Source organism: Eretmochelys imbricata, chromosome 3 (assembly GCF_965152235.1).
Source record: "Eretmochelys imbricata isolate rEreImb1 chromosome 3, rEreImb1.hap1, whole genome shotgun sequence".
Taxonomy (NCBI): domain Eukaryota; kingdom Metazoa; phylum Chordata; order Testudines; family Cheloniidae; genus Eretmochelys; species Eretmochelys imbricata.
The window spans coordinates 141,299,289-141,325,437 of record NC_135574.1 but is presented as its reverse complement, the minus strand read 5'-3'; the positions used below and the strand labels follow the sequence as shown (position 1 = coordinate 141,325,437).

Sequence of the window (26,149 nt, the reverse complement as noted above, 5' to 3'; positions counted from 1 at the left end):
CCAGAAGGTGGTTTACATGGGCTCTTACATTAGGCCATGTGTCCCGGTGACCATCACTAGGTGGACAGGCAGAGTGGACAAGAGTGGCAGAAGCGAATATGAGCTCATTGTGTTTTCCTAGTCAGGATTCCTGTCTGGGCTGCCAGTAGGTTACCACAATAATGTGGCTGTCTGGTCTTTGTTCCGTCAAGACATTAAATAAACACAGGCCAGAGAGACCTGATCCGGGTGGGTGGACCCTTATGTCTGCATGGAGTCCTACTGAAGTAAATGCGGCTCGGCACAGACACAGGGGACCATCTGTGTAGATCTGACTACAGGTTCAAGGTATGTATGTGTGTGGGGGGGGAGCATAAGGGGAGGGTCAACGCTCTTCATTTTTACTGACTCTGGATGATATATCTTTGCTTTTGGGCATGTGTTGGGGAGAAATAAAATGAAACAACTCCTGCATGTTTGCAGTGACGCTGAATGGAACCTAATCTATTTAAAATATGCATTGATTAATGGGCTGCTTATTAGCCTGGGTACCTAAGGTATGGTGTATCTTGACAGGAATTCCTACCGCTTCTAGTCCTTCCATTTAGTCTCTGGGGTTTCTCTGATTTCACATTAAATGGGCTGGGTAAGGAAGTACATCCAAAGCAGCATTTTAGGATGAATACCACAGGGCAGGTGACAGCTTGCTCATCCATGATAACACACAAAGACAAGGATTCAATTGTTCAAACACATATATATTTTTTCTTTAAAAAATACCCCTTTGAAGACACATGTTTATTAATGGGCTCTATGGGGCTGGGAGCTCATAAATCTTTACTATGTAATTAATAAAGAGCTTTATAGCAGACTACAATGCACCACTCCTCTGCTCGCCAGCACGTTGCTTAAAAAAGGCAACTGTTCAACCTGGAAGCTTGGCAGTATTAGCACACATCCATCCATGCCTGTCCCCCTCCCCCTGGTAGTGGATATAAGCAAACACACACGGTGCACCAGTAATCTGTTCAGGCCAGCTGACCCTCCAACAATATAAAAGCGAGTCATTCGTTTTCCATTTGAAAAACTAAATGGATATCAATACCTCATCCTAGAGCAAAAGAAATCCAGTCCACTGATTCCACTGCCAAACCAGTAATAGCGGTCTCAGTTATAGTACAGCAGGCTGTTTACTAAATAGCCTCTCCTGCATCTGACTCTAAGGCCAGGTCTACACTACAGTCCTAGATTAGCATAACTACATCACTCAGGGGCATGAAAGATCCACATCCTTGAGCAACACAGTTATGCTGACTTAACTTCCCGCGTACACAGAACTATGTTGACGGGAGGGCTTTTCCTGTCAACACAGCTACCGCCTCTCAGGGAGGTGGATTAACTACGCCAACAGGAGACGCTCTCCCGCCGGTAAAGGAGTGTCTTCACTACAGCACTGCATTGGTGTAGCTGCACTGCTGTAGTGGTGTACATGAAGACAAGCCCTAGGGCCTTGTCTTCACAGCTAAAACAAGTACCTTTTTTACCTCAGGGTACGAACATGTGTGAACTATCCCATAGTAAAAAAACGCAGTGAAGACCAGGCCCTTTATTTTTGCCACAAGACAAACTAAACAAAGTCAACTGCAGGTGCAGGATAGTGCCGACCTCAGCTAGTTTACCTCAGGATAGCACGTGTGTGTTAGTTACTGCAACGTAAAAAATATACTTTTTGTAGCGTGACAACAAGGCCTAAAGCTATGTCTTCACTGTAGAGTTAATTTAAATGAGCTACACCCACATTAACTCCTTTTGAGTTAGTCTAAGTTGAGTGAGAGCAGCCACACTGTGAAATAACAGTTTGAGCTGCACAGAGTGACTGGGTTGGCAGCTGATGAGTTGCCTATTCCCCCTAAAGGACCAGCCAATTTAAAAGCCCCACCACACTGGAGTTAAGGCATTTGGCTGGGACTTGAATTGGGCGCAACGCTCAAGTTATAAGTCAAATTAACTCTGTAGTGAAGACAAGTGTTGAGAAGATTTCATCTTTAAGATACTACAGACAAAGGACTCTCAATCAACTAGGTATTTGATCATAATTTGAAGAATATGAAGAGTTGAACTGAAGTCAATGGAACTAGTCAAATGTTCTTTGCTAAACACGTACCTGAAATCCTAAAAGATAATGGGATTTGCTTAGGTGTTGGATGTCTCAGTGTGTTCCCAGTTAGACTGCTTTCTATGGGCAAATTCCAATCTGAATTTTTAAAAATAAAATAGATAAACGTAAAACAAAAAAGAACAAAAATAAAGTCTCCATAAGGAGCTGAATGTGTGTCTCCTCTGTAGCAGCCTGCATCTGAACTCTGCACAAAACAGTAGCTGCCCCCTAAAATTTCAAGGTCCAATAAATAGAAAAAATCATAACTAAATGCCCCATGACTCCACAACTTTTCATTGCAAGTTCAAAGGGGGAAGAAGATAAGATACAGAGCAGGAGCCATTCATTACTACACGAGCTGCTGTTAGAAGTACAACTGCCTTTGTGTACAGATCTAACGGTTCAGCATTCTCCTGGCCAACAAACCATACAACTGACCCAAAAGAGATTAAACATCACCACACTAAGTACTGTAGAACAGTAAACCCCAAAACACACAATTTGTTCTACTGCACTGTTTTCAGAGAACACTTTCCTCCCATTAGAAATAGCACTGTTTTTTTGTGTCGCTTCAGGCCTTTTGTTTGTTTGTGAAGACAGTATGCAGAGTTCCCCCTGCTGTTCCCCACTTTCTAGCAACTGGGCTTCTGCTTTTATTATTTGAGAAAGCAAGACTGATTTCTCCTCTCACTCCTACTTCCTGTGGGGTGTGCCCTTGCAGTCAGTTGCCCATGACCGAATTGCCTCCTCCCTTTTCCTTTGACCTGTTTTTGTCAATTTCCCACTACTCAACCTTTCCTGACCACACACCCCAAACTACTGCTTCCTTTGGAAGCATGCCTGGGGCATAGTGTTCAGAGCCAGTGAATGAGCACTGCTGAAACCAAATCAGGATACAGGACTTCATTTAGCCTGGCTGGCTGACATGTAGTTTGGGAGAAGTCCCAGGGAAGATGTAGATCTCACCGGTACAGTGCTCAGCACCCACACATTGCTAGCAAAAAAGTGCCATAATATAGAGATTTTCCTAAATCTTTATCTTATGGCTGGCCTTTGATGCCAAATGTATTTGTCAGTTTCATGACACTATTTATATGGAGATGACACAGAGCCGTTTATTGTCCTAAGCATTATAGCACTGAAGTAATAGATTCACCAGTCACCTTGCCAGTCAAGCCAAGGACAGGGGACACTGCTATGACCGCATCAGCTCCAGACAGGACAGTGGCAGAGGCATTCCACTAAGCTAATTCTGTGCCAACACAGCGACCAGGTTTTATTTACACCCGCCTAATGGTGTCTGACTCAATCATGCATGTTACATGGAGCCTGCAGAGTTCACAATAGCCTGCTGCCATTTCCTCTATTAAATCATTCCTATGTTCGTGCAGCCGAAAGCTCAGCACCGGCACATGGTAGTCAAGCGTGTAAAAAATGATTACTGTGATCCCTTTCCACACAGATCTGTGGCATGAAATGACCTGGCTTTGACCTGGGAAAATCAATGCTGTTGTTTTAATGAACAACAACAACAACAGAAAATAATTGTGGCTGGGCCCCACTCACCCCTCTCTGCAATCCAGTCAACAGTCACACGTTCAAAGGGGGGGGGGTCACCAACTCACAAAGATTCATCTCCCTTTATAATTCTTAATGGCACCAGTCATGGCGGGGGATAACGCAGCATGTGAATTATCGTCTTTGTCCTTATCGTCCTCAGTTGTGGATGTGGACAAATTAAGATGCAAGGGTTGGAAATGCCCTTTGGCTTTACGGTGCCAGGGATATTTTGCTGTTCTGAGCTTATGCAGGCTAAATGTGAACTGAATTCCTTTTCACTTGGATGCAACAAGAAAAGCTCTGTCTCTGTGTTTCATCATTATTGCTAAGATCCTGTTTCAGTGCTGCCTGATATCAGTAGCAGGTTTGAGCTGGATTCAAGTTATTTGCTGCCCACAGATTCAATCCGTGCCTGGTATTTTCTAGTATTTTCATTAACAGAAATAGATCTGAAAGTTCTTAAGAGTTGAGGGGTGTTCGGATCTGGAGTTTACAGAACCTCTGAACCCCCATTCTTAAAAACATCTCTGACTCCAGAGAAACCTAGAGTTATAATGGTAGGACGTGATGTAAAGAGACTACAATTATATATAATTATTGTCACGTCTAAACAGTCTGTCATTTTAATGACAATGTTTAGAATCATGTAGTACTTTCCTCTACTCTTGGGGGTGAAACTTAGCACCAAGGAAGAGCTGCCAGCAGCCGTGAAACTTTTACTGCCCAACCCATAAAATGTTTCAGCAAGAAGCTTCAATTATCTACAGTCCAGAAAGGTTCCTGATAAAAAACAAAATTTAAAAAAATCATATCCTGGATTTGTCAAACTCTGTAGGAGACAGAGACCTAAAGCAGATCCCTGCATCCAAACTCCTTTAAATACTGGGACAGTTCAGCTGTGAATCCAAATGTTGTTACTGAGGCCTAGTATTATAATAGACCCAAACCCCTTTAAACATTAGGAAAGTCTGAATTTTGTAGCTTAGGTCCACCCCCATTCTAGATAAGCCTCATTCAGAAGACTGGCTTGTGCTTTTAATAGGGATTCTTTAGCTTCTTGTTTTTTAATGACCACTGACATACAATGATGAGTAAGGCAAAATAGGCCCAGACGGACCAAACTTGAAGGCCCTATATACAGCAGCTTCTTCCCTACCAAGCCACCTGGAGAGAATCTCCCTCCTCCCCAGATGGACTCGTCTTCCTCTCACGCCTGAATCCTGATCTTTCCCCCAATGAGACAGCCCACCCCCTGCCATCAGGCAGGCAGGCAGCCAGCAGTGGTCACAGCTTGCCTCTGACTCAGTGCTCTAAGTCCCCCTTTGACCCTGAAGCCAAGATCCTAAAGATCCAAATATGTCACCCTGCTGAAACCAGGTCTGATACACATGCTTTTGCAAACTCAGATTCAATTTGCTTTTCAGTTATCTTCTATTTAAAAAAAAATTGGACTAGAGAGAACCAGAAATCTAAACACACACATACTCTTCAGGAGAGAAAACCATCCAGCCCTGAACTACCACTGCAAGCTGTAATTAGTCACAGACATGCCAGAGGCCTTTGATCTAGCCATATAAAACGCGGACATGAGACTCTTTTATGCACCCAAACCAATTCCAGAAAGGGGAAGGAGGATGCCGAAGGAAGAGCTCTGTGGTTTCCACAGAAAACCCTCATCCTGTTACAAATTGTACCAAACGCTCCTCTGTGCTATTGGCCCCATGAGAGGGCTCGTTACAGACTCTGCCAGTCTGGAAACATCATAGGAGGCAGGTACCAGGAACCAATAAATAATATACTCAGGGGGAAAAAAACAAAGGCATTCATGTATATTGTATGGGAGTCCAAGTGAAGCTTTGCTATACAGTGTAAATCTAATTACAGACCTGGATCCTGTTCTAGCCTTACCTCATTGCTGCCAGGAGCCATGCACCTGGAGTTAGAAGTAAAGTTTTTCATATGCCTAAAAAGCTGGCTCTTTACACCCAGTGGGCCAAATTCAGCTTTGAGAGTGACTTCAGTGAGAGCTGTGCCTGCTTACACACAGACTGAATTTGGTCCACTGGTTTTCAGATGCTAAACTCTTTAGAATAATAGTGATTAACATGTATGTAATATTTTTTCATTCTAGAATTCCAATGGTTTATACAAAGTTGGACAAAAATCATCCTGTTTTATGATGGGAAACTGAGGAATAGAGACATTAAATGAGTTGCTCAGAGTGACACAGAGAGTCATTGGCAGAACAGAAAATAGAATATAGGTTTTACAACTCCCAATCTGGTGCCTAGTCCGCTGCCCCACCCTGCCTACCCCTTAAAGCCGGCATTCCTGAAATACTGTCATGACTTTGCAAAAGGGAATTTGCTTGGAGTATTTTTCCTGGTAACATAAAGGAGCCACAAAAGCACTTAGCCTTTACCAGTGACTTCAAGAGAGCAGAGTTAAGGCCATTGCTGCGTGCTTTTCAAATTCCACCCCCATTTAAAAAAAGAAAATGGTCACTGTTACCTTATAGTTTGCATTTATTTCTAACACATGGCTACACTGCTAAAAAGAAGGAGCACTGCACCATGGACATGTGTTCAGAAGCAACCGTAGCATTTTGGTTCTCTGGGCTGGAAGTAGCTATTTTGTGGCCTGTTCTGTGTGTGGGGATCAAGAGCTGCTGACCAGTGTATTATTATTATTATTTATTTGTATTACCGGAGTGCCCAGGAGCCTAGTTATGGACTGGGACCCCATCGTGCTAGGCGCTGTCCAGGGGGAGGGTTCCCTAATAAGCAAAGTCTGGTGTCAGATAATATAGTTTTTCATATGCCTAAACTGCCTTTCAGCATGTGTGTGTGTGTCAGTTTGACTCCCTACTTTCAGGTGTCACCTGCCTTCACTGCTGCATAATCGCATCCTCCCAGTTGGAAGTAAGTGACTGAGGCACCTATTCACTCTTAGTGGGGAGTGGTTAATGGGGGAGGGAAGGAACCAGAGAATAAGCAGCTGCACAGATGCCAGGAGGTGCAGAGGCAGGACAGTCTGTCACAAATAGACAATTACAAATCAAACCTTCCGCTCTGTTGTTCTAAAAGGGCAGTGGCATTGATTAGAGATGTGTGGTCCAGTCAGCTGAGCTCAAGGCCTGGAGCCAACCTGCCTGAGGTCTAATCGTGGGTCTATCTAGTCAGCATTAGGGTGGAGGTGACTCTGTGGCCTTGGGCCAGTTAGTTAACCTCTCAGCCTTATTTTCCCCATCTGCAAAATGGGGATTATAATAATACTTACATCACAGGAGGATTAAATAACATTTGTACAGTGCTTTGAAAATGTACAGCCCCAGAGTAGTGCTAACTGTAATTATAATTAAAATCCCCTCTACCATAAGCAATCATTTCAGAGCAATAATATACTGACCCACTAATATTATGGTATCAGTGTTAAATGCTGGGAAAATTGGGCAACTTATTAAACTGATCTATTAACTTCAGGGAAGAAGGCTCATTGCTTGATGATGTAATCTTGTAATATTTCAGTTTGAAGAGTGGGTGGGAGAATATAATGGAAGATGGTTTGTGTGTGTGTGTGTTTATACTGCATATACCACGTTAGGCTGCCTATGAAACACACACTTACTTAGATTCTGAAATTTAAACCAAGGCTAAACCTATAGATTATGAATTGGCTTTATCTTTCAAAAGCTGCCATTGTATTTCTGATACCTAGGCTATAACAAACAATTCATAAGTACCTACAAGTAAAAATGCACTTAAGAACATTAAAAAACCCAAGATCTTAATCACAGAAAAAATTCTGTCTCTTCAGCGTGTCAGAACTTCAAAAGTAATTGTGAAATCTGACAAGACTACTAGTGATTCCCTTAAAGGCTCTTTATGATTTCTCTTAAAGGGGCTTTCTGTAGATTCATGTTGATTATGTCTGACAACTAGCCTTTCTGTTAATAATAATCATAAATAAAGTGGACAGGGTCATCTGACCTGAAATGAGCATATCTACACTGCCGTATCCATTATAGCACAGTGGATCTTTGACAGCAAATCAAACAGGGTCCAATGCTCGTGACACCATGCGTTAAAATAATATCCATGCTTTAAGAGCTGCACAGCTTTGTATGTTTTTTTTTCATAAAAATATTCCTTAACAGAGATGTTTCAGACTAGTACAAACCTACAGGAAGAGGATATTTATGTAAAAAGAAATGTGACAAACCAGTCTGGTTCTTGTCCTATTATAAAAATATATGTACGTTCATCATAACGTTGTTTGCCTTTACATCCCAGTTTTTCCCTTCATCTTGATACTGCACTGAAGTCATAATCCTGTTTTTATGACATCATAAATCTGTCGACATGTGAAAGATTGTGCTACCACCAAACACAGAATTATGGCTTCACTGCTGCAGGGCCCAATGCAAAGAGGACATGGGTTGTAAGAGAGCTACAGCTTTGTTAGTTGTCAAGTAAATGTTCCATGATGAGAAATGTGTAGACATTGAATTAACTTTTTAATTTTATTTCTAAAATGTGTAAAAATTACTGGACCCATGTCCAGCTCATTCAAAATAATATGAGAATTGGTGAACCAACTATATAAAGAGTCAACCTCAAAATTAAGCTGTTAAAAATAGCACACATAGTCTCTCCACACAGCCACCAATCAAAAGCCTGAGTAAGCAAATGAGCTTTACAAAGTGCCCTGAAGGTGTCAACATGCTCAGGCTCTGTTGGATTAACAGGGTAGGCAGCTTCCAGAGATGATGGCCCTGCACTGAAAACGATGTGCCCCAGATATTCAAATCTTGGGGCCACTAGTGATAGTGACTCATCTGAGCAAACCTGTGACAATGGTGTCTGGGCAGAAAGGACCTAACCCACACAAGAAATTCAAGTTCAAGATCAGTAATTTGGATGGCAGCCAAAAAGCCCCGACAAACTCCACGTCTGGTGAAAAAAAGGTAAGAATCAGGTCAGTTTTCACTCTGCTTCAGCACTGGATAGCTCTGAGCAGCTCTGCGCGCGCTCTGTCTGCAGACGTAGGAAGACCACACAACTTCTGCAGAAGTTGGTGGCCTTGCTCAGGAATGTTCCCTACAAGCCCTGCTGTTGATTTTATTAGCCACTAACCTTGCATATGACCTAAGCATTTGGACCCTGTCAAACAATGCTTTATGCTCCTCAGAAGAGGTTCCAGATAAAATCTATAGAATTGATAACAAGGGCTGCACACCTGCCTCTATCAGCAAAAAAAGCCTTCCTCCCACTTTGTCTTCTACACCTGGTAGCAGAGCAACTAGTCATCCTGAGCCCCACAAATGATCCTTCCCTCAGATCTCCATGTTCACAGTCAATGGCATCATTTTCAGCCACCTTATAGCAATCATCTAAGAGGAAGAGCTGCTGCAGTTGAGGACCCAAGCGACGACTAATTGTGAAGGTGCACTCCGAAGACAACATAGCTCTCACCCTCCATCCCTAGCTATCAAGAAACAAAACTGCTACCAAATAAAATGGGGGTAGTAGTGCCCTGACACTCTTCCACAGTCATCATCCAAACAGAAGGCTCTCCTCACCCACATCTCCTAGGACAGCTACTGGGAAGTTGCAATCCCTATTCACCCAGCCACTGAGATCATATTGATGAAAGGGGAAATGAAATGAAAAGCTAAGGAAAGATCTACCCCTCACAGAGTCACCCGTCTGCCACCTAGCTCCCAGTACCATCCACACAGACCCTTTACATCTGTCAAAGTGAGAGGTTCCTGGTACCTTCAGACCTTTCACTACTAAGGTGAGTAGAAAGCCAAACCTCAAAAATTGAAGCCAAAAAATAAAATGTCCCCAGCAAAATATCCCATATCACCCGGACAGCCTCCCAGCAATATATAATTTATTGTGCCCTTTTCCTTGTGCGAGTCCTATAGTCTCTTTCTCCCCTTTGCTGGGCTCTAGCATTTGTACTGCAACTTACACAGTGACACTGGTGCAACACCCACCAAACTCTGAAACCTTGTAGTCACAACCAACCTCAGTTCTTGCTCTCATGACATACATCAGGCTTCCTCTCCCTGCTATTCACCATAATAAAAGCCTCCAATTTATGACTGGAGTTTATCTATTTGACAGCTATTTGATAGGGTTTATAGAGAGGGTGGAGGGTTTGTTTCCCAGAAAGGTGAAGTGTTGGAAAGGAGCTTTTTCTGGCTGAGTTCTTGTCTGCATGATTGTTTCGATTCTGCTGGGGCTATATTGTAATATATATTACATGTAAGAACCTTGCATGGGCATCTTTTTGTGAGTTTAAGCTAAAAAAAACCCATCACTAAATATTTGAAAATAGTTCCCATTATAAAAGTTGCCCTGCTTTCAGGAAAAGGATGCAATAAGAGAAGCTTGAAACAAATAATTTATACTAAAACTGTTGCAATGGAAATGCCTTCATAAAGGAAATGTGGAACTGAGCAGGGCTTGGTAAGTGAATAAACCTAAGACGTTCACAGCTCAAGGGCCTGTCATTAGAATTACCCTGTTTCTAGTTCCAAACAACCACATTAAATACAACATGAGTTCTGCTATTGACCTAGACATCCCTCTGCGCAAGCCTTGCCGCCCAAGAACAAGCTAGCCTGGTGGTCAATGTTATATTTGGACACATCTGCAAACATACCTGTGTTTGAGCGTTTCTTTTGATTTTTGAGACTTCGGCACCTCCCGCTGACAGAGCTGCTGTTCTCACTCATAGAGTCTTGCGCTGAAGAAGCGCTCCCTGTTGCTTCGCTGTCTCTCATCATACTCTCATAACCACTGCTTCCCCCACTGTGGTAGAATAGAGCTGTTTTCCCCATGGCTGGCGGCAACTCCCCACTCAGGACGCTGCTGTTGTCACTTCCATGACCACTGCTACAGCGGTGAGGCTTCCGCGGAGGGGTGATTTTGCTGTAGGGTGAAGGCAGCATATGAACAGCTGGTTTCTCCTCTCCATGAAGGCCACCTCGCTCATCTGTGTCCGAGTTTCCACGCATTTGTACACCTCTGGCACTTGTGCTCCCTTGGAGCAGTTCAGAAATCCGTCCATTGACAGCTCTGAGGGGCAATTTTGAAGCAAGACCAGAGCCTCTGTTTCTGCTAAGGGACTGAGTTGACCAGGACATGTTCTTCCCATTGGGAGGCAAACTTGAACTCTGCCCCACAGACTGAGGCAGAGACTTGGTAGAAAAGCTTAACGTTTTGGTGGTGGAAGCAGACAAGCTTCGGGCCTTGGGACTTGCCAAAAGAAGTTTGCTAACTGCAGATATCTTAGATTGGCTGGCCTTTGGCGAGGCACCTGCAGACTGGGATGTGCCGGAGTTTGTTGGTGAGGACACCGCACTGCGGCTGAGGCTCCTCCCAGCCCTTGGCATGGTGGTATCTTTTCCAGGGCTGATTTTGGAGCTTACTGAAGATAGGCTTTCTGCCCTTTCCAACGACAAACACTCATAGTGGCTCACAGTGGACCTGCCCAGGGAATTGGTCCTGCTGGCTAGCTGTTCAAGTTTGGCACTAAATAACTTGCTGCTGCTATTGCTGCTGGTGTCAATGCTGGAGCCCTTCTGCTTCCCATTCAGCTCATCAGGAAAGCTGGCCGGAAAAGACACCGGTTGGTTGGGTGGGCTGCTAGTGCTGCTGCTACAAGCACTATGCTGAGGGCTGGCCCTGTTCTTCTGATCCAGGCTTGATTTTCTCACAGGAGGCAGTGGAGGAGTTCCTTTGGAGCGAGTGAGAACGCAGTGCTTGGGAGAAGCGACTCTTCTTTCTAGGGTAGCCTTACTAGACTGGGAGGGAGAAGGAGAACTCATTCCATTGTTCTCAGCAGCACAGTGATAGAGGATAGCATCAATTTCCTCCTGCTTGCTGACCTTCTGGAGGGCCCTAGGGAGACTGCCATTCTTCAGAGCATCCAGGGAATGAACAGGGCTCTGGGTTGCAGAACTTGGAAGTGCCATCTCACACCCATCCACAATCCTCTTCAGAGGATCGGAACCTGGGGAGCTAGAGGTCTCCCCGCTGCTGCTACTGAATCTGTCAGCTGAGTTCTGTTTCTTGTTCTGCTCAGGCTTGGCTGGACCAACTGCAGTTTCTAGTCTTGGCCCATCACTGGCCCCAGAGCTGTCTTTTTTCACATCATCTTCCCTCTTTAGCCAAGGGTCTTCAAATTTGATATCCTTCCTAACACTAGACTCTTTCTCCTCATTGGACTGAGCAACTTTAGCAGCTGAAGTTACTGCAGATGTGGCCTCATCAGTCTCTTGTGCCTTAAAAGGACTAACAGCAATACATGGATAAACAGTAATGTTGGTCTTCATTGGGATGTAGCCTTCACAACTGCTTAGGCTTGCTGTGTTTGAGATTGTGACAGTAGTTTTCCCCAGGGCTGATATTTTGCAACCCTTGAGGGGTGGGACTTTACTAAAAGTTCCCTCCCCCATTTCTGATAGTATGAGCAAATTGTCAGTCACTGGATTTTGCTTGTCATTTACACAAATCATGCTAGTATTCTGTATGGCACCTGCAAACTCAGAAATAGGGGGCTCTGCCATAGCCTCACCATGCCCATAGCACGCCTGGGCTATGAAACTGTGGCATGATTGTTCACCATCACTCCCTGTGCTCATTTCACTCAGCCACGAGCTAATGGATGAGCGTCTGCTGCTGGCATCCCGGGCTTTGTCATCCAGTCCTAATTTTGGAAGTGGCATGAACTGTGTTATGCTGACCTCAGAAACAGGAGCTGCATTGGAGTAACACTCGAGGTCTTCACTAATGCTACTGATAATACTAACTGGCCTAGACCCAGAGGCCAGAGCCTGCACAGAACAGTCACTGTTAAAGCTGATGATGCTAGTCGGGCGTCCATTCTCAAGGACTCCACTAATGGTTAGTTCTTCAACCAGGGTGAACACCAGCTCATCCTCTCCATTCAGCTCTAAGGGTTGCTGCACAGTGACCATGGTGGTGCTCAGAATCTCCTTCTTTGATTCTGGTGAAATATTTTGTTCCTGCTCTTCATCAAGAATGGTCTCTCCAAAATCCCCACTGCTGGAGGGTACTGACTTTTTCAAGATCTGAGGACTCATTCCCACTGGAGGGGTCCGGATCTCTGGCTGCAGCAAAGATTCGCTAGACACCATTCCAGAGTCCTTGCTCAGGGGTGATGGCGCAGGGCTTGGCAATACCCCTTTTTGGGTGTAAACCTTGCATCTCTGGGAAGGAGAAGTTGGTGGCTTGTACTCTGATGTCTTGGAAAGACTTGCAATGCCAAGCCGTGGTGAACCCATTGGCCTAGGTTTGCCTTCTACAAAGCCACAGGTGTTGAGGCTTTCTCTGCTGCTCTGCAGGCTTGTGCTATGGGCTAACTGGGAAGAGCTAAGCTGATTACTAGAGCTGCCAGTTACACTCCTAGGAGAAGGAGGAGTTGAAATGTTAGTGAGAGCTCCAGGAGGAACAGGGGAATGATTTCTCTGAATTTTGTTGGTTGTTGCACTTACATTTTCCCTGACTTCCTTCTCAGGTTGTTGACAGTCGGCGGTGGCATCTTCCTTATCCGATGCTGATAAATGACTGAGACCAGCCACTTGGCTTGGTAGAGGACACTTAGACATCTGATCTGTGCTAAACTGAACAGGCAGCTCTTCAAATGGAAATTTGTTGCTCTCCTCACTGCCATCTATACAGTCCAGCCTCTCTTGTAGCTCAGCAAACGTGTTGCACTTCAGGCAGTCTCTCTCAGACTTGCTGGAGTCTGTCTCACTCACTTCCTCCAATTTGCCCTCAGTTTTGGTCTTCTGCAGAGAAGGAACTATAGGGACAAAGTCAGGGGGGCCTTCATTATCTGTCAGTTCCTTATCAGAGAGGGCTGTGCCATTGGGGCCAACATAAATCACTGTGTCACAGGACTGTTCGCTGCTGGAAGAATAATCAGGATCACTTGATAGGTGCAGAATAGGGAAGTCTGGGTCAACTACATTTCTAGAATGGAAGGGTCTCAACTGGGTTGGCCTCCGCATTCTTCCTTCTTCACAAGAGCTTTCACCACCAGAAGAACTCGATGTGTACTATGATTGGAGAGCAAATGAAATGTCAGAACCACAAACAGCTTCCGTAAAGCACACATACAGCGGAATCCCAACTATCGATGCAGCTGAATCCTAAAATGACTGGAACAATGCATAGTGTTGCATAAATGCATGACATATAAAACACCAACGTGGTAAAGAATTGTTATGAACTTTGGGGGGAAGGGAGTTAAATCCAACAATAACAAGAAGAACTTATAGTTATATTGTACCCTTCATTTAATTATCTCAAAGTACTTAACAAAGTTGGGTATGTCTTATTAGTGCCATTTTGGAAACCTATGCACACAAAGATTAAGGGTCTTGCCCATGTTATTATCATAAACTAATTGAAATAGACCCAACTCTAACCACTAGATCATGCTGCCTTCCAATGACTGCACTGAATGAATGCATTAAGACCCTTCAGTGGATCCAGTCTTGACCAAAGGAACTAGATCGCTTTCAAAGCACTTAACCGATAAGACTTTGCTGTAAAAGGAGTTCAACCTCATGGTTCAAATAATGCACAAAATACAAGGAAAATCAAATTTTGATCACAATACACACTTGGGTGTGGTGTGCATCTCTTTCTGTGGCTAGCTTGTTGTGACATGGTATAGATGGAGTCCATTTGTTGGTCTTAGCTCAGATTTAGCATTAATCCATGTAATCATTTTAAATCATGATCACAAAACTCACCTGCTATAACAAGTTAACAGTCCAGGTTATAAAAGAAGCTAGGATTCTGGAAGCATGAAAATGAATATACCTCACTCCCTATTAGTCCACTGCTTGGAAAAATCTACCAAACGTATGCTGAAATAACAGGACTATGTGTGTGTCTAAGCAGAGGTGGAGATTTTGCCTTGTATTACATTGCTCTTGCTGTCTTATGGGAAAAATAGGGAACCTTTTCTTCATTAATCTTAATTTCCTTTAATTCTAAAAAAGTAATATTCATTATTGTTTTAGTTACACTTGTAACTTTAATTGAGAAAAGCACATTACCAGCTATATTTGCACTACTAAATGACAGACTTGGAGTTAGGCTTAGAAAGCTATTATAATAAATGTGCTTGAACTCTCCTCTGCATCTTAGGTTGAAGCTTTCTCTCCCTTACTCTCTGCTATAAACTCTAAACCACACAGCAAGCATAAAATACATGCAACCCATACACTAAGGAATTATGAGTACTGACTTGGTTATGTTTCAGGCCTCTCCATCTCACTAAGGGCTCTGTAGGGTCCTTGTTTTCCACTACAAGGAGACAAGGAGTTACACATCTCCTTACCTTAGTTTTCTTTTTCTTCATCCTCAGGACTCGGGATGCAACCTGAATGGTGGACAGTGTTTCAGCATAATTCCCTGCCGCTGCCGAAATGTGAGCTATCATAGTGGTGCGGCAGTTCATGTTCCCCAGGGACTCCCGGAGCAACATTGTGAGCTTGCTGTCTCTGCAAAATAAAATGAATTAAGGCTACATTAGTGAGCTGTGTTTCACTTTTTACTGTTGTGATTTAACTTCAGATCTCAGCAAGATTTTTTTTTCTCTTTTTAATGGAACACCAGTTAGTATTGTTCTCCGGGTTGGTGCTGTTTTTCGTCCGCAGCTCAGCAAACTGAAAAACCCTTGGGCTAAAATTAGAACTTTTTTTCTTTTTTTGATTCTTCCTCCCTATCTTCTTTGCTGTCCGATTCCCCCAGCACTATTTCCACAGCTAAGACAGAGGGGAGAATGAAGGACCTATGCCCATTATACTTGTTCAAGACTAGTTCTCAGGAAGCACTGTAGTATACAGTATAAAAACAAACTGTCAAAGGATGACAGAGAGATGGAGGCTCCAGTTCTTCTCTCACCCACAAGGGTAACAGATTCCAAAGCCAGAAAAGATCATTGTGATCACCTAGTCTGACTTCCTGTATAACATAAGCCACAGAACTTCCCCAAAATAATTTCTAGAGCATCTCTTTTAGAACATCCAATCTGATTTAAAAGTAACTCCAGGAATTACAGTAGGGTAAAACGGGTGAAAATCAGAGAAAGATTAGGCTGCAAGAGTTTGAATCATTGTTCATTTATATTAGATCTTTGCCTTGACAGAGGCTAGAATCAGGTTGTGCCATCTTCTGTTCTTGTCATTCACTCCCTCTCTCTGAATAGGCCAAGTTTTGAAATCATGACATTTTATCCCCCAGGCCTGTGATTATAATGAGTACAGGAAATGGCATACATGACAACTACTTTAACAAGACAATGTTACAAACATACCCCCTTAGTGGTACCGGTTTAATATTGTGGGAAGTGATGGGTTACCAGTATAAAAGGCATTGCCTCAAATACGTTCTACCTCAGTCAACAATTAATGTGACATTCCTTGAATAAAATAGTCCCCACATGCTTAATGACAACAATTACATCTCCTCCTCCTCCTCCTCAAACCTTTCATCCTTCCATATACCCACTCTTCAGCCCAGCACCACTCAACCTACTAGGCTTGCCCCTCCCTAGGAGCTCACTGAGGTTCCTCTGTGTGACTGCCCTATCTGCACCTCACAGCAGCAGCCATGTTGGCAGACAGATGTCCTTCAGACTCTGCTGGTGGAAGGCAAGTCACCCTGCTGCCTACGGCTGTGGGAAGCAGACCCCCTATGGAAGTGGGCTGTGTGATCAGTTGGGAAATGGATCCCCTTTGGGTCTTGAAGTGGGCAGGTCTTTCCCAATTGCTAGGAGTCTCCCCCAGCTGGTGTGTGGGAGCCAGTTTCCTAAGCTGGGGCCAGCGAGTTTCCCATGGCTGGTGCCTGGGCTAGAATGCAGGGCAGCAGTAGCTTGACCCTGTCTCCCTTCCCTCTCTTCCTTGTGCATGGCTGAAGCAGCTGGCAGGGTGTGGGGGGATGGCTTGTAGGGATCTTGCGGTGTGTCCCTCATTCATGCTACAGAGGCACTGTTGGGGAAAACAAACTGTTATGGTCACAGTATAGTGGGCACACACAAGGAGCTCAAAAACTGATACCAAGCAGAGCCCATCTTAGCATTTTTTGGAGGGCTGAGAAAGAATTCTTTGCTGCTTCCCTTACGCATGTAACCACCCAAATGTAACACCATCACACCATCATGCACAAGGCTACCTAAGGATTTCGGGGAGGGTTGGTGAGATGATTCTTTGAGATACAAACCAAACCTACACAATGCAGAACTAGCTCTGTGCCTTTCAAACTTAGCTTTCAGTGTGCATCAGTTGACATGTTTCCTGGCTATCCTCACAAGTAAAAGGGCCAGACACTTACAATACTTTTTGAAAAAAGAAAGTTTCGAGTCTCCTTCCTGGGACTCCACAGCCAGCTTTATTAAGAAGAGGCTCACATGAGACCTTAAAACACACTCAAGTTCATCAGCGATTATGCCCCGAGAGGCTGTACCAACACTAAGAGCAAACAGGTCATCTCCTTAGGACGCTCAGTGACTCCTGACCCAGGTTTTTAAATGAATTCCAGTTTGCCTCCACAACTCTCAACTCCTGCCTTCAGACCAATCCAGGTGGCTTCATCAAGACCATAAAAGGACTTACTGTAACTTTCCTTTTGGAATAAACATGGCCCTGACGTGTGATGATAAACAAGCAGGGAAAGAAGTGTAGGTGACTCCAAGGAAATTCTTTTCTACCCTGCCTATACAAGGATATCCTTTGAGTTATGCAAGGGATAGACGGATTCCTGCCAAACACTCTCCTCATCTGTGAGGAATCAAGCTGGCTAGATGTTAAATTATATATATAAAGCTTAAGAGCTTTTTTTCATAAATTCTATTCATAAAGGTTTGTTTGTAAATTTCCATATTCAGTAAGTGTCTTTTCTTGGTGTGGGATTGGCCCAAGTTACTTATCATTAATTTACACGATGGCTAGAGAAACAGCCTACAGCACGAATGGAGCAGTGCAGTCTGACCTGATGCATCTCAACAACGCACACAGAAGTAGTAAAAATCTTAAAAGAGGCAGTTTTCTAAAAATGTCAGGGGAGGAAAAAAATACTAAATTAAATCTAGAGAGGGGCCCAAATGAAAACCCTAGATCTGAATGTGATACACTGGTTCAAATGGCTGAAAGCGGAGACTATAACAGCTAGCTATTTACTCACTACAAAAAAAGTGGTTTCTTTAGCTCTAGTGGTAGGAGTTTGTACTTTCCAAGTCTTTCCATTGACTTCAGTGGGCTTTGGATCAGATCCTTGGTGCTGAAGGTCCTGGGTTCAATCTCTGTTAATGACCGGCGCTACACCTGTTAAACACCCCCAAAGGTTAGGGAATTCTGCAAGCAGATCCAAACTGTGAGGGTTGAGCTCATAGCTGGACATTAAAAGCTTTGTAGGGCTCTTCTGGATTGGTTAAGCAGCCAACAGTTTGGATGTCTACCTGAATATCTTTGTTCTAGAAATAAGCGTAGAAAGCTCATAAATTATGCCTCTTATGAGATCTCCACTACTTTTTGGTTTCAGCTGGGTCAGAGATACCAAAAGAACACTCTCTCTCGGTACTTCTGCTTCCTGATACACTCAAGACTATTCGGTGGCTTTGACATGTAAACAGATGTCTGTAAGGATTAGACACAGACAACCTCACTCATTTCACTTCGACCTAAGTCAGCTTTGGACCCACAGATCCAGAGATAAAAGGCTGTTTTATCAGTCTACTGCACCCCCTTCCCATCAAAGAATAATTAAGATGTCAAATTCTGTACATCAGTAACTGCCATGCCAAAGCAGAGTTACATGGAAATTATTAACATTGGCACAGAAATCAATAACAAGCCTTTCATTTCATTCAAGCTTCCATCAAAGCAAAACATGCAATGACAGTGGGGAGAGCAACGTAATACATTCTAACCATTTAGATCTCCTGAAAATACATAATCCACAGAGCTATCATCATCAAACTGTGCTATGGCTCTCCTAGAGATTTATATGGTATGAATATAGGGTAACTTGCATCACCTGCGATACACCAAAATAAATGCTTGCAGCAGGAAGAGTGAAGGTGTAGAGCAAATTCCTGTGATATAATTCAGCTGGTCCCCTGATATAAATCAAATAGCAACTAAAAGGGGAATTTCATTTAGATTATTCTGAAATAACAGCAGTAAAAACCCAGCCATTGCCTGATTTCTGGCTATAAAGCTCACTCATTCAGTATTAACTGGCTTTATTTTGGTTATCAGCTCCACTTTGCTCTGAGATACAACAAGCAGCCTCCTGCTGCTTACAAACAGGATCCCAACAAGAGAATAAAAATATTTGCTAATCATATTTTTTGCAAACATTTTGCATACTGTCATGAGACACATTCCCCCATTCATGGTTTGCTAATCTCGTACAATAGGACATGCTCAGATTTGAAGAAAAGAAAAAGATCAAGGGGAAGATGCCATCCCATAGGTGTTGCTTAGTAGCAGATTATATATATTTTTACTCTTCTTCAGGCCATAAAATTACTGGTAAAATATTTTTATATGGGTCTCAGTATATTCTAAAATATGCCTGATGGATTGTCCAAGACAAGGAGTAAATGCTTTGTTCTTTTGAATGCTGACATGGCATTTATGTCAGAATAAAGAAAGTCTATGAATCATTTCATTAGGGTAGATAAGATGATATTTGCAACAGCTAAATCCCTTTGCTTGTGAGGCAGTGGGTTTTACAAAAAGGAGATCTGGAATAAGTGTCTTTTGTGAAGATGAGACCATTACAGATTCTCATGTTGTCCCGACTATGTAAACTAAAGGAACATGTGGGAAATATTAAATGAAGCAACCTCAAGGGCTGTTGCTCCTGAGGAAACATTGTTGCTTTTATTGAGCAGAGGCTGATTTGAACAATGTTTACAGCTCTTCTCATTAGATGGGGGTGCAGTTCAGCCTTCCTTGGAGGATTTCAAGGAATGCAGAGGGTTCCTTTTTATTATCTTCCCAGAGGAACAAAATGGCCTGGATGATGGACATGATTCCCCCCCCCCCCCCACATCAATTTTTTTTACCACTGTCTTAATTTTTAAAATTTATTTCTGTCATATCCATTAACATTTTTATGTTTTAGGAAATTTACCATAAGCCACTTTGCAGCACACACTGCATCACAATGCATGCTCTGTTGCAGAGAACAAAGGATGGGAAACAAACCTCCCTCTTTCAGACCTCAGAGCAGTAATATCATCACAAATATGATTGATACATCCTGCACAGTTAAACACAAAAACAGATCACCGCCACTATGGAGAAAGCCAGGGAAAGGAGCAACAAGGGCAAGAAAACACTGTGAAGTTCCCCTCTTGGAATTTGTGGTAAATCATTCCTTCAGGGGTTGGGATATGGGGAAACCACAGTGAGAAGAGGAGAGACCTTAACACCCTGTACATCTCCAGGATCTATGTAGAAGCACCCCCAAGATTTGGGGAGGTCAGAGCTGTCCATGTGGATGGCTCCTACCTCCATAGTGCGCCAATATTCCACTTCATTTCCCCTCGAGTAGCTCAGTTCTTCTTGCAGGAGACATGCTGCCACTGCAGATTGCCACACAGAAATGTGGGAGTACAGCAGGGGCCACGCTGCAGAGAGCAAACCATCCTCTTTTCATCCCTTTTCAGACAGATAATGCACAATACCAATGGAAACTGGAATAGGCCTAAACTGCTGTTTTGTTATTTACTCAACAGGGAACAAGGATAGAGGCTACAGCTGATTGGAACCCAGAATCCCCATTCTGTAGGATTTTTTTTTAAGTTCAAAATTTCCTCCACATTGGAGCAAAAACTCGCAATTTCAAAATTGTGGAACTCCCATGGGGATAGGAAACCATGCCATGTATCTGCTATTGACTCAAACACAACTTTCCATTCCATTATAGAGCTCTTCGATTAATTACGCTATCTTCCCAGGGATGCCAAGTCACCGCATCAGATCCCACAACATTATGTTCACATTGTGAGGGTGTTTGTACTAACACTGACCGCCTGCAGCAATTGTCCTTGTAGATGAGATGGCCAAGAGTTTCTCTTCTGCTGAGTTGAAAATGGCCAGTGAACCCCTAAAAAAGGGCCATTCCGGTATCCTAAAGTGTCAAAAAGTGTTCACTAATTTTCGGTGCCCAATCTGAGATACTAGGCCCTGATTTTTCAGAGTACATAGCATTATTAGTACTGTATAAGTTAAAAGCTCAGCTCCCATTGATTTCAGTTGCAGCTGAGAGTACTCGGCACTTCTCAAATCAGACCCCAGGGTCGTGAGTTGGTACCCAGAAAATGAGGAACACACAACTGGTGAGAGCACCTGTGAAAAGTTTGGTTTAAGTGACTTGTCCAGCATCACACAGGGACTCTGTGGCAGAGGCAGGGATAGAATCAAATTCTCCCAATGCGAAATTCGACTGCCTTAACCATAAAGTCATCCTTTCTTTTCCTGCAATCTCCTGCCTCATTCACTATACATCTTTCAGATTATACAACAAATGAGGCAAGGGTCCTACAGACAACAGCCTCCTTCACTACACAACCCTGCCTCAGCCCCAAAGCAGGTCCTATGCACAGTACGAAGCAGGGGTCTTGTATGTGATTGTGATGGGGTGTACTTGGCCTTTGCCAGGAGGCTAACTACACTCCACCCCAGAATACGAGTAGTGAAGGTGGGCCCTGCAAGCCTGCCTAGAGAGGTCTTATGGAAGCAGCCAATCAGAGCCCAGCAGGCTCAGATAAAAGGAGCTGCAGGGCTTTTTTTGGCTGGAACTGGAGTCTCAAGAAAGGATGCTCCTCTCTGGCCACAGGAGCTTGAGGAACAACCAGCATTTGGTTCTAGTTGCATTTGCTTAAGCTTGGGAGAGAGGGGACCTGAGAACTGTAACCCTGAGGTAAGGGTTGAAGATTAAAGGGGCCGGGTGGGAAGAGGCCCAGTGAAACAGTGGCAAGCAATTAAAGGAAGCCATCAGCGACGTGGTGTAAAGCCCAAGCAAAGGGCTGATTTTAAAGGGCCCAGAGCTGGGGCTGAAGACCCTGATGAGGGCAGATAGATAGTTTTGTTGGACTTTTGTTACCCAGTAAGGGGCTCATTTTGATTGTGACACACGGCCGGAGGGCCTTGGCACCGAAGACCTACCAAACAGGGTCGATAACCTACAGCAGTGATTCCCAAACTTGTTCTGCCGCTTGTGCAGGGAAAGCCCCTGGCGGGCCGGGCCAGTTTGTTTACCTGTTGCGTCCGCAGGTTCGGCCGATCGCGGCTCCCAGTGGCTGTGGTTCACTGCTCCAGGCCAATGGGAGCTGCAGGAAGCGGCGCGGGCCAAGGGATGTACTGGCCACCGCTTCCAGCAGCTCCCATTGGCCTGGAGCAGCGAACCACAGCCACTGGGAGCTGCGATCGGCCGAACCTGCGGACGCGGCAGGTAAACAAACCAGCCCGGCCCGCCAGGGGCTTTCCCTGCACAAGCGGCAGAACAAGTTTGGGAACCACTGACCTACAGGGAAAAGGACTGCAGTACCACACACAGCAGCAGGAGACACCTAAGAGGTGAGTGCCCCCCCCATTACAGTAATCGTGTAATTAAAGATGTTCTCACAAAGCATATGCACAAAGGGAGCCAAATGAAGGTTGTTCAGGGAACCTTAACTCTTTCACTTCCTAACTTTTGTGTGCTTCACTTTACAACCCTAACATTCGTTTAATGTATTTTTGGGTGTACATTTTTTATTGTTTGAAAAGGGCCAACTGAAAATTCCATCATGTGGCATCGCAGATACACTCCTTTGGGTCATCAGCAGGGTTAGACCTTTTATATGCACAAAAACCTCGGCCACTTGAGCTAATGGAGCAACTGACAGCAGAAGTAGGTTTTCATCCTCTGTGTGAACCAGCACTAGAGGGGGATGAGACTCACTCATTGCCACTGAGTTTCACAGATATTTGCTGACAGCAGCGGAGTGGAGAGACCCAGGAATCTCGGGTTCCATTCCAGGCTCTGGAGTGGAGTGTTCTCTGATCGGCACAGAACCTTTGGACAATGTTCTCCCTGCAAAACCTGAACCTTCCACCCTTGTTCCCTCCAACATGTCCTTGGTCTAGTCTTGTCTCTTCCCTCCCCACAGCCTGGCTCCTCATCCCCTTCACAGTCTCCTCTCCTAGCCAGTCAGTCTCCCCCTTTGGGGTTCCCCATCTGAGTCCTAATCTTTTCCTCCATCCCGGCTCCCAATCTCAGTCTCCCTCTCTGTACGCCTCATCCCAGACTCCATTTCAAGCTCCCTGTTCCAGTCTCCTTACCTGGCCAGTTCCAGTTTCCCCCGCACTGGCTTGCAGTCCCAGTCTCCTAACCCAACCAGTCCTATTCTCACTTCCCCCATCTAGTTCCTCATCCTATCTCAGTCTCCCTCTCTGCCCCAGGTTCCCAGTCTCCCTGCCCAGGCAGTTACAATCTCTCACTTAGTTCCAGTCCCAATTTCATTCATCAGGACCCTTGTTCTAATCTACTCCCTCCACCCGCACACGCGTCCAGCTCTTGTCCCCTCTACATTTGAATCAGGCAGCTTCTTCTTCCTTGTGGCCTGAGCCCACAGGGCAGAATTGAGAGCACAGAAGTTTCCCTGTTCTAAGTTTCAAGTGTTCGGTGCCACAGTGGCCCACAGCTTTCCAATGGTTTCAACAGACCTTGGATCTGGCCCTTTGCCGGTGTATTTTTGTAGTGCAATTCCAGTAGGTAATAATTTTATAAACATCCCAGCTGCTGATACCATGAGGGAAACAGGCTCTCTCATCCCCATGGATCCTTCCCCCGCACAAAGCTTGGCATGACTGGGCTTCTGCACAGAGACTGCCAAAGATAAACTAGAAGGGTGATGGCAGGTCAGGCATGAGACATACTGGCAGCCCTGAGAGGGCATAGCTTGTATAATGTCTGTACTTGCCTTGCTATAGCTGGTGATGTAAGTACTTCAATTTTATAAGAACCAATGTTAGCCAAAGTATTCAAAATTTGATACAAAGAAGAAAGGGAAGTGAGGATTGCTTTTGTTAAGGGAAGTAATGTCAACTCTATCAACAGAATGTGAAGTAGTCAGGGATGGGTATTACATACAACATGCTCAGGAATTTCATAGAAATTTTCATGACCATATTTCATTCACTTGGTGGAGAAAGGAAACTCCTATCCTCCAGATGTAAGAGAAATATTATAAGAAAGAGATCCAGTTTTTTTCCTGGGGGCCTATTTAGCCAATCCTATTATGTGCTTGTCCCTGGGTTTTAACCTTATTAAAACAAACATTTTCTTTCTTCTTCTCCCACACATACCACCCCACTTCTTTGAGAACTCTGACCAGTGACAAGAACATTAGCATCAGTGGTAGAAAAAGTAAGGCTCCACAGAGAACATTACATTTTATTTGAGCAACATGACATGTCAGAGCATGTGTAACTACTCTGTTAATCGCACACCTTGGTGTCTTGCTAGGCACTAGGCCAAATGGAGAATGTTGTCAACCACCTAGGTGTGTTATTGTTACATGATAAGCTAATATATGCCCTCAAGTAGTTTGTAATGTAATTATTTATATAGGGTTTATAACATTCAAAAAGTTAGTAAATATCAAAGTTATGTTTGCACATGAAGCTTTAACTCTGCTCCCTCGTACATATGCATGGCTTTATTAGTAATAGTAAACATTTATATTATGGTAGTGCCAAAAGGCCCCAGTTGGTTTCAGGCCATTACATAGGTAAGAGAGAACCCCTGTCTTTTAGACAAGTGTGATGTCTAAAAGACATAAAACAGATGAAGGTATAGGATCGGCATGTAACTTTCAAGCCAACAAATATGGTACCGCTTTGCTAGCTCCATGTTTGGTTTTCTGTTCATTTTTATTAAATTGGGGTAGAGGCAGAGTAGGGAGTGGTAGGAATGGGCAAGTTAGCAAAAAGTAGAAAAAGTAAGGCAGGGGAAGAGGGACAAAGTTTTTTTTTTTAGCCATGATCAGTACGAGGGGCTTTTTAGGCATCCAAGGCAAGATAAGGAGGGATTTGAAGTAAGATAAGGTAGTAGCTTTATTGTTTATATCAGGGAATTCTTCCCATGATTAAGGGCAAAAAGGGGAAGCGGGGATGAGTTTCAGTACGAAATTGATTGGTGGGCCTTTGAGGAGGAACTTTGGCAAAGTGAAAGTAGCCATTTACATCATGATAAGTTACTCTTTATCAGCTAGGTAGAGTGGGGCTAAGTTGTGAAGATAAGAAGCTTGTGTTTGATGATCAGGAGAATGGTGATCCAGTGGAGAGACTCAAGGGTGGGGGTGGTGAACAGGACAGACTGACTAGCTAGGAAAATAATCCGAGAAGCATTTGGAATGGATTTGAGAGAAACAGGGTTGCAGGAGTCATGGCAGAAAGGGGGAGGCTGCAGTAAATCAAATCATAAAATGACAAGGGCTTGAATGAGAATTACAGTGTTATGATCATCTTTTACATTTCCTGGCTTTTTAAGAGTTTAACTGAGCAATGTTAATATTGCGACATTGTGTGTGTGTGTGAGTGTGTGTGTGTACAATGATCATTTCTTTTTCCCCATTAAAGACAAAAATAGACAGAGGCCCAAAAGTTCAAAGAAAAGCTTCTTTTTTTCTCCATTAAACTTAACTAACCTCTGATCGTAGAAGTGCTTATTCAAGAGCTATAACTTTTGTATAATGGTCTGACTCTTCCCAAGCTGAAGAGACTTCAAACGGCTATGGAAAGAGCCAGAAGGGCTGGACCATAAACTGACAGTAACACACATGCTCTTCTGGGCTTTAGGCTCTTCTGGGTTTCTGTTGTGTAATCAAATTAATTTAAACCTAGGTATAGTGGAAACCCTCTCACAGTGCAGCCATTATTATCATAGAACAGTTCTTCTGTAAGTTACAAGTTAAAGGCTTAATTTTTCCTGATATTGACAGTCCAATTCTGAGCAGCACACTGCTGCACCAGCGCTGGAGAAGCTCCAGGAGGGATGGCCCCTCCTCCACTTCCCTCTTTCTTGACTCTTTGTGGTGCGTTGTACCTCCCAGGAAACACTCGCGGATGGAACTATCATCATGACTAGTGCACAACTGGTGCAATGGCCATTTTGAATTTGGAGAGAATGATCCACTCTGTGGCTGGCAGCAAGGACTAATGCAGCTACAGATTATAGCCAGGCCCAGGCAGCTTCTGCAGCCATAGCATTTGATAATGGAAGACAGGTCCAGTGTACCCTACCACCCAAATATCTTTAAGATGAGATTTCCTACTGCAGACAAGGAAGTGGCTAAGAAGTTACCGCTCCTGATGGGTCTAACACAGATTGAAATGTT

At 43.9% G+C, this 26,149-nt stretch overlaps 1 protein-coding gene across 1 annotated transcript in view; it reads right to left on the bottom strand.

Annotated features, from left to right (window-relative positions):
- Window positions 1–26,149, bottom strand: part of KIF26B (kinesin family member 26B) — a 411,118-nt gene that overhangs the window by 10,275 nt on the left and 374,694 nt on the right. Inside the window, exons 11-12 of the mRNA XM_077811877.1 lie at window positions 15,092–15,254; window positions 10,373–13,796 (exon numbers count right to left, since the gene is read on the bottom strand). Of these exons, the coding sequence (XP_077668003.1) occupies window positions 10,373–13,796; window positions 15,092–15,254 (3,587 nt within the window). The remainder of the gene's footprint in view (window positions 1–10,372; window positions 13,797–15,091; window positions 15,255–26,149) is intronic.